At 48.6% G+C, this 17,592-nt stretch overlaps 1 protein-coding gene across 1 annotated transcript in view; it reads right to left on the reverse strand.

Moving 5' to 3' along the window:
• Positions 1-17,592, reverse strand: part of ZMAT4 (zinc finger matrin-type 4) — a 49,076-nt gene that overhangs the window by 19,243 nt on the left and 12,241 nt on the right. Inside the window, exons 2-3 of the mRNA XM_026082912.1 lie at positions 15,418-15,507; positions 7,473-7,629 (exon numbers count right to left, since the gene is read on the reverse strand). Coding sequence (XP_025938697.1) covers positions 7,473-7,629; positions 15,418-15,507 — 247 coding nt within the window. The remainder of the gene's footprint in view (positions 1-7,472; positions 7,630-15,417; positions 15,508-17,592) is intronic.

A 17,592-nucleotide genomic window follows, 5' to 3' on the forward strand; every position in this document is an offset into this window, starting at 1 on the left:
AGTTGTTATTTCCATGAAAAATTGCCAGTGAAGAATAAACAAAAAACGCAAAGCCATCTACTTCTCGAGCAAGGGAGACAGATTTATAATTATCTCAGGATTTTTATTTTTCAATTTATTTGATCTCAGAAAGCTGTAGTAATTTTAAACTGTCACAGATGCCAAAGATATTCAGTAGCCAGTCTCCTCATTTAAATGTCTTCACATTACGAAATGACAGGTGCTAGCAACACACGACCTTCTTTTAGCTCCATTTCCCACCAGATTTGCTACATGGTTCTCTGAGAAAACAAGCCTGATCCAAATAATTTCAGAAGAAAAATGGGTGATTAGTCCTTACACAATGCAGCAGCCACAGTTTTTCTATCTTGTACAACATAAATGAGAAAGCCATGGAAAAACAGTTTAAATAAAGCAAAGTTTAGATAACATTGGTATATAAAAATACACAGTGACTAGCACTTAATTACCACACCTCAATTCAAATATTCCTTTTTACGTGGCTTTCCTTTTTTAGATGAAATGTCTGCTATTAAATAATTAACAAACTGCGCTCACTTCATGATACAAGAATAGGCCAATTTTACGGTTCTGAAAGGGAGCTTGAACACTCCTCGTTTGATCAAGAGGCTCCTTGCTCTTGCAGTGAGCCCTAACGAGAGCGCGTTGGCCCTGATGAGCAATGGGACAACTTCGCTACCCGACTCCGTCAAGGGCAGCAGCGAGCACGGCCAGGATCCCTTCAGACGTGCAATCATGACCCAGACCCACCACGATTGCCTCCACGGCTCAAGAGAATTAATATCGTCACAAATCTGCTATTGACCTGCACGGGAACGGATCTCTATTAACTTTCCTTGAGGAAATTGTATCTTACATATAATGTTACTTATAACCTTATCCATTTTCAGGCTTTTATAAGCTTCTATTGTTTTTGATGACAACTGCCAAGGTATCAGATTTTCATTGTCTGAATTATTGCCGGTTCGGAAATGCCGTCACCCTCCTTCCTGGGCCTTCTGCAGAGAAACACCTGGAGAAGACTTTTCTGAGCAGTTTCCCCATTTCTGCTGACATGACCTGCGCTCAGCAGCATTAACAAAATGATCTCTTTCGGACATTAATTAATAAAGTGATTATAGAACTGATTTTTGCTGAAGATACTTATTCTCCTCATTCTGTTGTCTAGCGAACCATCTACTCATTTGGTTTGGGTTTATTTCCTCCCGCAGGAGGAGTCCCTGCCTCRCCTCTACATAACTAGCCTGGGTGGAGATGAAGCATAACACCAACAAATCAGACTTTTTTCCTTTTCCTTTCCCATTGACAGCTGCTTGCTTTGGGCCGGGGGACAGCGGGGCCGGGTCTGGGCGAGCACAGCCCGTGCGGAAGGCAGCGGGGAGCTCCCACCGCGTGGGCGGCAGGAGCAGCATCCTGCCTCCCAAGAAACCGTCCCCTGGACGAGCAGGCATGCAGCAGTCGGGCCTCAGGAAAGACCGGACCATAGTTTGCTCCTAAAAATAACAATTAATGAAAACATCCAGCATCTTCCAAATCCTCCTGAAGAGGAATAGATGAAAGCTGACTTCCCTACAAAAGAAAATTTATCTTTTTGATAAGAACTGCATAACTACTACGGTACAGGAAAAATCATCATTCCCTCAGCAGCAACAAAAAAATTAATAATAAACACTCACAAAACATCAAATGTTAAAAATGTGTTTCTCCGTCCTAAAACACAAACATAAAAGCTGCAAGTTTGACTATTTCAACTATTTTGAAATGCTAAGTAGCTCATGACAGTCTGCCTTACATTCCCTTTTGCTGTGGGAGGGAAGTGAGAAAGTCTTACTTTACTGCAAGAAGCAAAATATAAAGTTAGAAACACTTTAGCACTCTGGCAAAGAACTAATGTTTGACTTATTTCTTGCATGCAAAACTTTTTATTCATAGCCATATTTAAATGGCACCCAACTTTTTATAATTGCTATCCTCCAGGAACTCAGCRTGAGAGTGAGAAAGCAACAGAATCATGACACAGGGGCATTGAAGAAACACATTTTTCTTCAAAAGACAAATGTGGGGGTAAGACAGACCCTACTGTTGGCTGGACTGATCATTGCAACCAAAGCAAAAGCGATTTATTCTATCGCTTTCAGCACGTCTGGCACTGAAGTGCCCCACGGAAGGGATCAGAGAACAAGGGGGTAAAACAGCCAAGCTGCCTTCCCGCTGGCAAACGCATGCCGCCTTCTCCATGCCCGGAACACGGGGGACTCCGGCGCTGGCATCTCCCGCTCCGGCCTATCCGCCACCCAGAGACACGACGCACATCATCCGTTAGCCCCGCGGCCACGGCACTTCCCGAGAAGATGATTCATGATCGGCCACGCAGCGCTCCTGGTGCCGATCTCCACCTTGCTGAAGCGATGTCTGCAGGTACCCGCGCTTTGATAAATGAAGGCAGCAGCTATTATTTTCCCATAATGCTTTGTTTTATAACTCATGCCGATGACTGGATGCAAGCTGACAGAAGATGTTGGAAACGACTGGAGAAATTCATCAGAAATAGTGGTGACAAAGCCGCTTGAGGGTACAAGTCAACCTTGTACAGCAGAAGCAAGAGAAAAGCATCACAAATATTTTACTATAGTGATGAAACATCACTCTCCCGTTGTGAAAACCTTATTGTCAAGTCACTCCTCCCTCTTCTAAAAGCACCACAGAAATTAAAGTATTTCATTAAGATGGTAAAATGGAAAGTTTTAACTCCTTAAAAATTCGAGAATAGATGTAATTTTCCACTGGACTGATGAGACAGAAAACACAGAATATTAAATAGCAGTTTGTCCGCAGGCAGGATGCAATCATCAGAGTGCATAGAGGGCGTCTGCAAAACAGACCCGCAATCTTCCTGAAGCCAGGGTAATGAATACGCCAGTTTAAGGTGATCCAAAAGTGCACCTGGATTATCTGATAGGAATACGGGGGTAATTCTTCCCTGAGCATAGAACTGCTGCTGCGCCGGATACGATATGGATTAATGTTTTGCACTGCGTGATCCAGGCATAGCACATGCTACTCAAAGTCTGGGATTTATGCAACCTCCATGCTCACGATTGAGAAGTCCCTGTTCTTTACTAATTCAACAAAGTTGAGGGAAACGTTTCACCTGGGATGGACGTGCATGCAGGACGGCGCCGTGAGGCCCTGCATTTCGAGAGGAGCTGCTCTGCCAAGGTGAAGCCTTGGAAATTGTCTGGCCACCTGCAGACGTCCCAGGTCCCAGATCCATAATCCCAACAGCACAGAGGATTTCCGAGCCAGTGCTGCCGCCCGCCTTCAGGGACCGTGACTGGGAACAGAATTCCAGCTGCAGACATTTTTCAAATTCTTCACTTTCAGTGAAAGTATTACATGCATTTAAATGCATTTTTTTTTTTTAATCAGAAAACCTTGCTGCTCTTCAAACAGCTCGAGAATTCTCTCTGAATTTCCCCTGCAGTTTCAACTGCATTCATTAGTCTTCATTTTTTCCCCTAAATTCATTTCGTTACTGCATAATTTAAAGAGATGCTACTCTCCACATATGCGACTGTATGTCTGTGGTGAATGAAATAACTTCTGGAAAGACGGTTGTACAAAAAATTTCACAAATTCTTTCCTCCCTTCACAAACAGACCCACTATTTAAGCAAATGCTCAATACATAATTTCACAACAATCTAGGGTAGCAGAATAAATATATGTGCCAGACTGCAAACTAGACATTGCAGTCTGAAGATTAATACTTATTTTTACTTTCCTATTGCCTCTAAAACATTTTTTTAGCCTGACTGTATGTGCTTAATCTCAGCCAAAATAAAAGCATTTGGAGAAGTTTCAAAACATTTTAAGCATTTTTGAATTAAAAGATTATGAGAGTTCAAACGTTTGTAGAGATTTTACTTTCTCACTGCTTTTGATCCCACATACAGGGTAAAAATTGCTTTACTCTTAGGAGCTTAAGGAGACACCAAATAAAATATACAACCCATTTAATCATATGAAGGATTACAATGTTAAGATCAGACTAATAGATTGATCCTATCCCTACCGGTTTATAGATGTTAACTGATTACACTGCACGCGTGAGCTCGTGCCTTTTGAATTACCAGCATCTATTCCTCAGTCATTTGAAACACAGATCAGATACCAGATTTTTGTGCGACTGAATAACGCAAGCGTTTTTCTTGTCTAGAATCAGGTGAGAATGGCACACTCAATCACATAACGAAGTTTATATGCGTAGCAAGCAACACAGCGTCTGCAGGGCAATCGCACAAAGGAGAAGGAATTCCTTCTGAAGAAGGACTCTCACCCCGGGATCGTAAACGCCGAGCAGCACAGCGCGGCCTGCRGGTCTCCGGGGGCCGGAGCGACGGCGCAGCCCTCGCAGGAGCGCCCGCGGCGGCAAAGCCCCCGGCACAGCCCCACACTCCTGCAAGCTGGGACGGCAGAGGACTCGACAGGGCGATGGGCATGACTTCCAGGTCCTCAGGACACGAGGAGGGGTTGCATTCCTCAGCGGCCACAAACTGACCGTTGGAGCTACATCCGCTGCAAGCTAGCGGTTTACTTTGAGCAGATTAAAAACATCATATATTAAATGTTGATTTTCTTAAATGAGATAAATAAAGAAAAAGCAAACTATGACTCATCCCAGGTGATATGGAGAGAACCACCTCCCTGCCTCGCAGCCCCAGCAATGCAACAGGAGGTTCATGGGCTGAGAGCACCCAACAGCGCCGTTCAGAGAGGGGAGCTGGGGCAAAGACCACTTCCACAACCAGCACTTGCAGCCTCCACGACCAGGGTGTTAAAGCCAAGGCTGGAAAGTTCATGGTCATTCTGGTAACCAAGGCTTCAATGATGGTGCAGAAGAGTCTCTGGAGGGGCCTTCCRTGGGGTCGAGGAACAAAAATTCACAGATAATCTCAGTTATGAGACTCGTAACAGAAACGATGCAGCCACCTCGCAAACCCTGCACCGCAAACTGGACGTTTTACATCGCGCTGCACCCACATCAGCTGTTTGTTAAGGACACACGAGGAAGCCCCAGCGGGAGGATGCTCCTCCCTCGGAGCGTCCAGCACACTCACGGCTGTACGCGTACGACGCCAGGACTCAGACACCTCCGCCTTCGAAGCGCCGCGTGAGACGCTACAGAGCTCCCCTGCCTTGCCAGCCACGAAGGAGCAGGCACAGTTCCAGGGGAAAAATGCTGAGAAGCTCTGTAGAAAGCCCAGAAAAACGCTGTGTCCAAAGGGCAATTTCTGAGAACTTCTGGAGAGGGGGAAGGTGCTTATTAATGTATTCCTGCGGCTCGGGTTCGTCAGATAAAGCATCTGGAAGGCTTGATAGGTACTTGAGTTATTCTCTCCCAGCGATTACTAGTACTGAAGAGCCCATTTCTCACAGAGCACGCAGTGCAGCTTGCTTATAGCCTCAGTGAGGCCAATCCAGGCGATTAAAAAATTAGATAAAAACACAAGGCAAAGTCGCAGCTCTTAGAAAGCAGTGCCTTGACAGAGCCCTGCGGTCTCTCCATCTCAGCACAGCGCAGTCGCTGGTCGCTGCAGGCCTCCCAGGGACCCTAGCTGAGCCACCCTCAGCACTGCCCCACGAGGAGGTCTCCGGCACGGGAGGTCTCCAGCACGAGGGGCAGCATGATTTGTTCTCATCTAGCTACWGCTAGTCCATGCAGGTCTTTGATTTCATGAGCAGATGTGCTGGTTCACCAGAACCTGGGATCTCCACTAGCACCTGGTATGGTGAGACCAATTCTTTTCTGCTATTAATCAAAAATTACTGTTCACAGTTGTGTCTATCTTTGCATGTGTCCTGCTTTATACCCAGATTTTGAGCCCTCTGATACTCAGCTGCTCTGTATGGCACCACGCGAAGGGGGCCCTGGTCCATGACTAGACATCCTAGCTGCTACCATTACATGAGAAACCAAAACCGTGACTCTTTCCYCACAGCAGGAGGCTGCAGATGAATCTGAACTGTTGACTTAAGGGAACAGCGTATAGACAATTTCCTATGCAAGTTCAGCGCCCTTATCACCCTCAGTAACTGCTTGGAGTTTGACCRAACATTCTAGGTTTGGGGCTAGGTCCTTTGGGCCTCTGTGCTGGAGAATAAACCGGGGGAGAGCAGAAGGTTGCAGTCACAAAGGAAGTGGATTTTTAAGCACTAATGCAAACACCGGACAATTAAATAACATAAATGCGTACCCTGCTTCTCCTGGTACCCCTGTAATTATTTGCCAGCTGCAGAGAACAGCCCAAGGAGTCCTGAAGTGAGTCAGCTGCAAATTATCAGTGTCACRGCGCCACGCCAGAGCCACCCTCCTGGCTCACTGCGGGGATGGTTAGACGCTACCAYGCTCGCACGTCCCCCGTGCCGCAGCTGCCCACGAACTCCTGTGGGTTTTACCCGAGGAGCACAGGGCAAAGCATCCAGAGGCACCTCAGCGACCCACGAACTCGGCTGTGCCGTGACTTAACGAGCCTTCTGAGGACGTTTTATTTAGTTAAAACAAGTAATCCACAATCTAAAGYGGGGCCCTGTATTCCCCCAGGCAAAGGAGATAACAGCTTCCAAGCCAATCCTGATAAAGGACAAATGATATTTTATGCATCAGCATCTACAGTCTGTAAAGCTAAAAAAAACCACCACCACCACCCGCACACACACACAGCCAAAGCCCCCTTATTTAATTATATCTAGGATTTATGCACATCTCATTAGACAGGATATAAAATGCACAGCTAAATTTATATTCTGTTCTGAAGGAAGTGCCACGGGTAGTAATAATGAAATACACACATCTATCCGCAGGACTACAGCACAATTACACTGCCTGTTCAGCACCAAGAATACTCTGTTCAGGCATCCCCTGGCCTGGCAAGCACAGAGGAAGTTTTGTTGTATTAGTGGGTTTGAAGGATTTTATGGTTAAGTAAACAATAAGAYGGTCAAACGCTGGAATCGGATCATTTAACTTTTTAAATGTGAGCATTAACAGGCTTGCATTATTGGAGTCACCGTGAGGGAGAGCATGAACACCCGTCCGGGCAAAAGTCAAAAGACAATCAATCCAAAATATTCTTAAAGACTAGATTTCCCTCTAGGGTAAGGGCAAATGATATTCTGCACTGTGCAGTAAGAGCAGAGGGCTATTAAATATATTACTGAGCTGTCAAATAAGTTCTGGTGATTGAAGGGAGAGGTGGCTGCAGGAGCCCGGAGGAGACGTCGCGTTGCACCGAGCAAAGCGTTCGAACYGTGGAACCGGAGAGGCTCTAACGGGCTCTGCCGACGCGCGCGTGCAAACGCGGCAGAGAGCATCCGCGCGGGCGGGCAGCCGCCTCCGCCGACCCCCGGCGCCCTCCTCACGCCTGAGACCCCTCACGCCCCCGGACCTACCTGGGGCCTTGAACGTGGGAGGTTCCCCTAGCAACAGTTTTAACCTTTTGGCATGGATTTTCCCTTGGTAATGCGATTCGGCCACCACTGCTGAGGTAAAGGACATGTTACATAGCGTGCAGCACTTGTTCTTATCCACCGAGTCACCGTCACTGCCCTGCGTGGAGACAAAAAACAGAGACAGGTGCGTAAGCCCACCGAGCACAGGCACGGAGAAAGAAGAGGTAGGAACCCGGATTTTCACGTTACCGCGAGGCCGTGATTTCCGAGGCTTTTCCCATGCTTTTCTCCCCCAGAAAAGGAAAAATGCTCCTGCGCGGCCCCGGGACGCTTCCCGCTGGACCGCTCCCGAGAGCCCGTCCTGCAGCATCCTCCRGGGACACACGCTTCCTGGGCACGAGGGCTGATCTTCCCTGATGGCACACACTAAAGACAGGGATACCCGCCTGCTCCACAACTTGCACAAAAGAGAAAAAAGCAAAACAGCTAGGGAACATCCACTTTTTGCTCCTTTCCTGGAGGTGTACTCTTCAATACTGCCAGCTGCCTACCACGAGCTGAAAAAAGGCAATTGTAGACAAAGACTCTTTGCATGCAATGGTTAAAAAAAGAACAAAAAACCCCCACACATATCCCAGAAATTGCTGATGCCTAAAACTAGTTTGGAACTGTGGTCTGCAGCCCTGTCCGAGGAGCTGTGGAAAGAAACATTTTGGTGCAAAGACGATACCCCTCAAGCGCACATTTGCACCATTAGTCGCAATTAATTATTCAGCCCATTCTGCAAAGGAACCAGGAGCTGCGTTCAGGGCCGTACACGCGCGGCCTCGCTCCGCAAAGACCTTGGTTTGTCAGGGCTCGCGAGGAAAGGCTGCCGCGAGCCAGAGCCGGGGCACCCACACACCGCRTCGCCGCTGCCTCTTCCGCGTGCAGCCTCCACTGCTTCGAGCGCACCGGACCCACACGCACACGCCTTTTGGCGAAGAGCTACTGGCTGCTGCCTCGGATGCAGATGGGGTGGGAAACTGGGCTAGAACTGGCGAAAAGCAGTCAGGAGGGGAGACAGAGCAACCCCGTCCCTCGGCAGTAAAAGCTCCCTAAACAAAGCACAAAGTAGACGGCACGCACTCATCGRTGTTCTTGCAGAAAACCGTGACCCGTACCGGCCATGATGTCACCTCCTCTGCTTAAACGAAGCCCGCGCGGTCGGAAGGCTGGAAGGAATCACGGCGCCGGCCAGGCRCGGAGGCTCGTCTCTGCACCACGCTGGTCTCAGCCCCAGGGCGTGTGCACGTCGTTAGCGCCTCGGTGGCTGATGAGAGGGTCAGATCCAGCCCCGCTTCCGCAGCCAAACGCCCACCAGGGACAGGCCACCTGGAGATGCCCTCACGCACTCTTTCTTTGTTAACCAGGTATCCTGCCAGCCGCTGGTAAACGCTCAACAGAAAACAGCGCGCTTTAGAAGCAGAAATCATCATTTTGCAACAACCTTTCAGGGAGTTTTAAACGCTTCCTGCAAGCCATCCACGTGCAAAGTTGGGAAGCGACGTACGCACTCGCAGCACCGCCGGTCTGTCGGCTGCCTCCACGGGGTCGTCCCCTGTTCACAGGGAGCACGCGTCACAGCCGAAAACGGCAATAGCACTAAGGGGAGACCAGAGCCAACGGAAAGTCAGATGCAGCCAAACATCCAGTTCCCCTTTGCTCCTCTGCAATCTCATTCTTATGTCTGGATGCAGAACGAAGAGCCCAARTTTGACTCCCCCGTATAAGCACGAGAGGCAGTTCCAGCACCGGCATCCATCCCCAACGTCCCCTCACACCACCGAGGTCTCACCAAGCACAACCAGAGTCCAAAATAACACGGCGTTCCCAAGAGCCGGACACTGCCGGTTTATCCTGACCGATGTCCAGCAGGTTCCTCCATGACGCCCGGCTCCCGCGCAGGGGATTCAGTTCCCTGATCCTCCCCAAACTGCTGTGACGGGGGCAACGACACGTGCCCAGGCTCCCGCGCAGGGATTCCCTGATCCTCCCAAACCGACGGGGTGGGAAAGGGGCACTGYGATGCCCGGGACAGCACACTGACCATGCAGCTGGCACCCAGCCCACTGTTTGGGGTCATTTTCTCCCCAGAATAAGCTCAATTAGAAGAAAGACCGTTTTTCATCCCTTTTCTTTTTGTTGTTGTTAACTATGAATCAACTTAAACTTTAGGGAGAAATCTCAAGAGGTGATAACGATCGTTCTGAGTGTAATTTGCACTTCTTTTAAATAGGATTCTCTCAAGATATTTTACACGTCTTCAAAGAGAAATCACTTGAAAGTTAAGTGGGGAGTAAAAAATTTGCAGACTATTGATCATCAGCGGCAGTAACATATGAAGAACCTCCCACAGAGCCCGTCTGAAAACCTGACGCACTTCAGCACTCGCACGCCGGGGTCTCTTCCCRCGCTTGCTCTGCTCTCTGGTGACATTCTTCTTCTTCCTAACCTGCTTTCCCAGGCAGAGCACACAAAGGAAAACAAAACCCACAAAACCCCCCAAACGGCCCTCRGGCACCTCCTGAGGACCCAGGCGCACACGCACGCTGATGCACAGACCACCGTGCGGCTCGCGCTGGAGTTTCTGATCCAGCGTCTCACGGGCAGGACGGGAATTTCACCACCAGGCTCCCGGTGCGGAGCCGCGACCCAGCCCCGGAGGGCAATTACAGCCCGTCACTGCTCAGGGACTGTTTTACCTGCCAACAGACGGGCCGTGGGGAACCCGATCCAGGCGCCTTCTGTCACCAGCTGGATGGCACCGAGATGACAGCGCCGTGCAGTCAGCTGGGAAACGATATCCCTGGCCTCTCCGGATGCCCAGGACGGACACTGCCAGCGGGAGCAGGTGGACAGGCTCTGCAGCCCCAGCAGCCCGCGCAGCGCCGGCACCCAAACGCCCTGCACCTGCCCCGCGCTCCTGGGCCTCCCCATGCCGCTCCCTCCTCCGAGCAGCATGTCCTGCCGGCGGTGGTCCAGCCCGGCCCCGAGCCAGGCTGCAGCATCCCGCACGAGGCTCGTGCACGCRAAGCGAGCGCTGTGTCCAAAGCGGCACCAGCCCCGGGGCGAGCCGCAGCCGAGCAAACACCTGCTGCCCCACACAACCGGCTCTCATCCCTCCGCAGAAACGAAGCCAACGCACASGGAGTATTTCTGCCGTTTCGTTTGCTTTGCAAATTTCTCCAGACACTCCCCTCTCTCTAACGTCTGCAAAGGTGTAAAACCGAGGGGGGCAAAGCTCTGCCACGAGTTCAGCTTGTGATGTGAAAAGCGTCCCCCACCTCGGATGATTTGCAGAGTGGCTTTGGGGCGAGGACGCGATGCCCAGCACGGCACGTGTCGCGCGGTGCTGCTGCTGCCTGGGGATCCCATGACCTTGCATCAGTGAGAGCACAACACAACCCACCGTGGCCCTGGAAATAAAGCCGCTGCTTCCCAATGATCTGCTAATTTATAGCGCTTCTTTTTTTACTATTAGAAGCTTCAAAGCAAACCCTGTGCATCCAACAGAATTAACTTCAGCTATTCACATGCCTGTTAACAAGCTGCTAAAAGGCATAATCCTCACATTGGGCCAGGCTGTTGCAGTCCAGTGCTGGATGTCCCTCAAGCAATCTTCAGGGAAAGCAAAGATTTTTATTCCACAGATACAAATTTGCTGTCTTCATTTCCTAGGTTTTACTAAGGAAAAAAGATTATATGAGCCCTTGAAATATAGCCGTATAAAATATAGCACTCAAGGCACTGTGTAGTATCTTTTAAATTTGAGTTAATTTTCTGTGCACGAAGAAGGTGCTGCTGTTAAAAAGCTATTTTCCATAATGCTCTGTGTGAAATTTAGGCAGCTTCCATTTTGGAGTCTGCTTTTCCTGCGGTACAAGCCAAGAGCAAGTACTGACTTATGGCTATCTAAATCTGATGTGGTCGTTAAGTCTCAGAGCATCTGAAGAACCACGCATTCTCTGAGAAAAACAACCCTAAATTAAGTACAGGACATGTTTCACAAAATAAACACATGCTCCAACTTCAGAGCTCTGGCAGGGACAAACCATTCACAATTCCTCGGGAACGGATGGGTTTTTCCGTACCCAGAGACCTTGGATTCCACCTTTCAGTTGTAGCAGATGTAAGTGGATATTTAAAACTAGTTAGGACAAAGCACTGGAGGATTCACCGAAGAGAACAGGTCATTTCTGTGTCTAATAGGACATTAATTGCCTGATTATTACTTTTTTTTCTATTTTCAACTTGTACCCTGAAGCGCAGAGATGGTTGCACAAGGGTTTGCGACAGGCGCTGCCTCAACCCGCGCGGGGCTGGAAGCGGCCGAGCGGCACGGCCGGAGCGGGCTCGTGCCCCGCGCAGGCAGTCGCCAAGTTGTGCTGCCAAGCGAAGGCAGACTCGCGAAACGGTCGGGTTTGTTTGCACGGGTCCCTGGTTTCCTTATAGCTTTGCTTCGGCAGCGGCCCCACGGCGGCCGAGCTGCCGGAGCGGCGACGGCTGGGGCGTGCACGCAGCAATAGCATTTCTGCTCTAATCCCAGCCTCCCACCGAGGAATAAATTAAAGTCATCCATCACTAACTTCCTTCGATGAAATCAGTCACAGACACTTTGGTTAAAAACCTCTGAGCAGGTACAAAATACACAGTGAGAACTTTGGTTCCAAAACCAGACATTTCATCTTGGTTTCTGTGTAATCACAGAAGATTTCAGTTATATCATGCAGTAAATTTTGCACCAGAAGCTATATAAAGGACGATTTCCTTGCGGATCGGGAGCCGCAGCAGAGCCTCCCCAGGCAGCCGCTCGCGCCTGGGTCCCCGGCGCGGTTTGGGCTCTGCTCCGCTGGCCCCGGCACCGCTGGGCAGCGCGTGCCCTGCCCTGGCCGGCACAACCCCGCACCCTGCTTACCGCCCCGAAACCACCCACAYCCCAATGCTACGACCCCTTTCCAGGAGAGGGCGATTGCCCTATTCTACAGTACAAACGGGGCTAGGAAGAATTTGGAGGTTTTTCTCCCTTCCCAGTGAGCATGCTGCATAGTGCACCAACAAATTCATCACGTCTATCTTGATCGTAAATCGGGGTCCCACTTTTACAGGTAGTGAGAAAAGGCCGATGAAAACTAGTTTGCCAGTTCTGAGAATGAGGATACGACTGCTGATCTCAGAGGGCCCCTGCCACAGTCCGTGACCTTCTCGGACTACTTTCAGCTGAAATGTTAAGCGGAAATTTAAAATAAAACACCAAAGACATGTCTCCTCTGCCCCCCCAAAATTAAAACAATAATGACCAGCCTAACAATTGGGTTGCTATCCCACGCACGACAAGTTGTATAAGTCCAGTACTTCTTGCTATGAAAGGATAATGGGTATTTAAGGAATAAGGAATATTTTTATGAGCTTCAAATAACAGTAAATATTATCCTCCATGTCTTTGAAAGGTCAGGTAGCAAATGCTGTTTCTAAGCCGATTTTATCAGGTATCTACAACAGAAGCAGCTTTTCCTACCCTTTACCATCATTGGAAGAAAGACGAGACATTCAGTTTTATGGCCAAAATGATACACAAGAAATGGAACACAAACTCATCTAACAGTGCAGTTTTTGATGGAAGAAAACTAATATACMCTTTTTACTTTCATATGCTTCTACAAAGAAATTTAATTGGTTTTCAAGGACTGTTTCTAATATTCATTAAAGTCGGTGTGCCATGGCTTGACTAACACTACTAGATATCTGAAATGGGGAACACAGCTGCCTCCTGAACATGATAATGATGTTATCACGCTGCCTTATATATGCCCTAAATATTTCTGTTCTCTTTAAATGCAAAGGCTTGGATAATATCTCATCAGCAATATGCCAATTTTGCAAATACTGAGCTGTAAATGTTGGCAGATTTTTCTCTCTTATTTTTTTTWAAATATAAATTACTTTAGAATTTAGGTCTTGCATAGTTTATCATTCACATAGCTCATAAAGATTGTTCAGATCATCCCCCATTATGGGCTACTCTTAGCACAATCAAGCCCAGGAAATACAGAATTTCCTTAATTTTCACTATTTCTTTCCATAAATGAAATGGGAACTAGTTCAGCTTTGACTTATTTATATTTGTTYCTCCATCCACTGTATGCATGTGGTAATGTGTATATGTCGGTTTGTGGTTTCTTGCTAGTTGTAGTGAAGTTCAATATAGGCTTATGCTCCCAGTCTACATCTGCGTCTTACTAAGTGTACACTCTGTCTTGCACATTCTGTAATTAATAACTCAATAAAAATAGTGTGAGATTCTGTTGTTATGGGGTAGATTGCATCTGCAATTACCCTGTATGCAACATGAAAGTTCTACTAAAATTTTAATTACTGTGTGAAGGAGCTTTCAGATCCCTTTGCCAAAACTTACATGCTTCTCTCTTTAATTAGAGGATATCACTAAATATTGATAGCATTAAGCCACAGTCACACTCCCATAGATTCGAAATGGTTTGGAAGCTATCTGCTGGGAATCTCATCTACAGCACTCACCCAGACCTGAGAACGCGGGAAAGCGCCGAATGAGTAATTCACTGTGAACTCTTCACTTACAAATTTAGTCTCCCCTTATTGCCTAACAAATGGCTGCGAGCTGGTCTGATTTCCTTATGTGTGTTTGTGTTTTTAGAATGTAATTGAGAAATTTGATTTCAATTTTTTAAAATTCTGCACACTGATCACAAAGACTTTGCTAGCAATCTTTCAGATGCAGCAGTCAATTTTCATAGACTCAGAAAACCTCAGGCTGGAAGASACCTCCAGAGGTTGCTTCGGTCTCTGGTGACCTTTCCTTTCACACCTGGGCTCTCGAACCTTCGTGGGGTTTGACCACGTTGTGGCACCTGGCGACCTCCTCTCAGGCAGGAGGTGCAAGGTGTGGGCACAGACCTTTTGGGGGGTCCGAGGCGGGGTAGGGGCACAGCCGCGCTGGGCGTGCAGAGCAGCCCCATGCCCTTTTGGGGGTCCGAGGTGGGGTAGCGACACAGCCGCGCTGGGCGTGCAGAGCAGCCCCATGCCCTTTTGGGGGTCCGAGGTGGGGTAGCGACACAGCCGCGCTGGGCATGCAGAGCAGCCCCATGCTCTTTTTGCACCCGCTGCTCTGCCATGACCACTAAAACATCGGGGTGCGCATGCACCTCGGCACCTAAGGACTCTGCTGGCCCTGGAGGAGGGAGGACGTGGTGCAATCCGTGAAGCGCGTCTCCATCCGCCTCCAGGGCACGGGCTGCCCCAGGGTTCGGGAGCAGGCGCAGCCCTCCCCGTCAGCCCTGTAACCTGCTGCRCTGCACCCAAAACGCTGGCCGAACGGGCAGTTTTGCCCTCTGCCAGGTGCCCTTCGGGAAGAAAGTTGCGTATTGAAAGTCATCTGAACGTGTCTAGAAGCAGCCTGAGCGCAGGCTTCAGGCACAGCAACTCTGCGGCTCCAGCCAGGGCCACGAAAAAGCAGCCGTCGCTGCCCCAAAGGCAGCCTGAAGCACCAGCCCCCCTGCAGCGCTCGCCCTCCCAGGCCTTGCACAGCAGCTCACCGGCAGGAARCCGGCCCCTGCAGGTGGCTTGTCTCCGTCAAACAAACTGAATAAATGCTGGGTATTTGCTGTCAACATGTTTTTTCCCCTAAGAAACAGCATTCAGACAATATTCTTTCAAAAAATAAAACAACTAAAAATGCAATTACTGTTGCTGATGCACATAATATTTCTTGTATAGTTTATGGAAAATTGTTTCTAGTTACTTAGCATTTCAGTTAATTTAAATGTTACCTCTGGGTACCCGATTATCTGTGGCTGTAACAGAAAAAATGTAGCACAGAGTCAATGATTCAACAAGCAGCTGAGTAAACAGGGACTCAAATTATACCCACGTTTTCTGATCGGAGCTTTTTAGCTGGACAGCCTCCATCTATGGGATGAAGCATGTAATAGAGGCGAACTTTGCTTGCATGTTTCCGACTCTGCAAAAAAAAAAAAAAAGAAAGAAAAAAGCAAGAAATGAAGTTACAAAAACCAAGATGTTCTGCTCTGTTGCACTGTCTACAAACCCAGAACTCAGTAAGATTTCACATCCCCTTGAGATATGTATCCAACATGGGAGRAGAAAGGGCGGAAAGACCCAAGTGAAGAATATCTGCATTTCACAACGAGGGTTATTTAGTTTCAGCTGGAGACAGGATGGCATCATGAGGGATTCGATGCATACACGCAAACAACAGAAAATCYGGAGTTCCCCAAACTTTCAGTAGGATAATATACACAAGGGGTATAAAACCTCACTCTCTAGGAAATAAGCCAACTGATAGCTGCCAAAGGTTTGAAAGAAATTTCTCCTATGGGTAAATTATCAGATAATTGTGCATTATGAAATCTAATGCTTTCCTCAGAAACAGCTGCTGCTGGCCCTGCGGAGAGGGAATAAGGACTGTATGGATCCCCGGCCGGAGCCATTCTCCCTCTCCCAAGCTTTTCCAGCCAGGACCCAACATGGCCACGAAAACGCTCGGGGCTCAGCCGCACCAGCAAGGGAAAGCCCGGATCCAGCCTCACTTTTCCTGCTAGAGAAACCAGCCCGGGAGCCGCGACTCTGCCGAGTCCTGCCCAGCATCACCGTCCCGCCGGCGGCGCCGTCCCAGCCCATTCCAAAAACCGTCCCTTTGGGGGAAATCCCRAGCCATGAAGGACCCCAGCTTGGGGCAGAGGGCCGACCTCGCAGCTCAACGCCAACCTCAGGTACTTCTTACACTTTCTTCCGAGAAAGGCGCTGAGCAGGCACCAGCCTTTCAAACACTGTTCACACCACAGAAAAGTTTTCAGGGGACCTGTGTTTTTGTAGAGGGATCAGAARAAGCTGAGAGATGCTCGGATGAGACTTTTCCTACAAGGGAAGCATCAGGAGACCAAGGCGGTAAGAGCAGACTTTGTGCTATGCTCAGCCACAACCGGCACCAGCATCAATAGCCAAAGCAATCCCTGTGATTTCCAAAATGTAAAGGAAGATTTAAAAGCTTCTACAGCAGCAGGAGCTCAGACATATACCTTCAAAACATGTCTGCTCTAACTTACAGTCAGAGTCCTTGTCTTCCAGTAGGTGTAAAGGGAAAAAAAAAAATAATAACAGCAGCTACTAAATAAATGCACCGAGAACCCAGACATGCACAGCAGCTATTATTATGCAAATGTTTTTTCTGAATTTCCATTTCTGATTGCCTCACAGAACAATGACACCATAATATTATAATTTCAGAGCACAGATTTGCAATTTAAAAAAATTAAATTACCATTAGAATGTAGTGGAACATTCCTTTTCCTGGGGTGTGAACTTGGAGCTAAATTTGCATGGAACTAAATTTGTATGCATAAATGTGACTATGCAATTATTTTTTTTTTAATGGAGCAAATCACTCAGGATAAATAACATCAAATATCCTTCCCCAACTTCTCTTCCTGCATRCTTTTAGAGAACGTGATTTTCTCTGACAGAGCTCAGCTCTCTCCACACCTGGTGTAGTGACAGATAAGCACGAGAAACCCCAAAAGCTTCAGCTATCAGTGCGTAGAAGTCCAGACAGGGATGGTGTAATCAGGAAATGACAAAATAGATGTTGGAGACCCAGGGCTTGGGTCTGCAGAGGTGCAAGCCCACGATGAAGCCGAGGGACCTCTGCGTCCCTCCGGACACGTTGCACCGCTGCTTCGCGCCAAGGAGATTTAAATGCACCAGGCTGGCAGGACGCGAAGCGACGAAGGTCGTGTCGCTCCTCTGCCTCCGCAGCCAGGCACTGGGCGGCTCAGTCCCGGGCTCGGACACATCCGATGCTCCGTGACAAGGCTCTGGACCTCCCGCCGCAGCCAGGACTGGCCAAAATCCAGAGCTTTGCAGCTTAATGCCTTTCCAGTGCTTAATATTTACACTTCTTGGAGCAGCCAGCCAGCCACAAAGTGTCCTTCCCGCAATCGTGAGGCTCTTCCCTTGGGTTAGTTTAATCCAGCACTTCATGACGTCTAGCTGTATGCAACTATAGCCTGCTGCCTGGCTGAATTTA

Source organism: Apteryx rowi, unplaced genomic scaffold (assembly GCF_003343035.1).
Source record: "Apteryx rowi isolate R43461 unplaced genomic scaffold, aptRow1 scaffold_597, whole genome shotgun sequence".
In the NCBI taxonomy this organism is placed as follows: domain Eukaryota; kingdom Metazoa; phylum Chordata; class Aves; order Apterygiformes; family Apterygidae; genus Apteryx; species Apteryx rowi.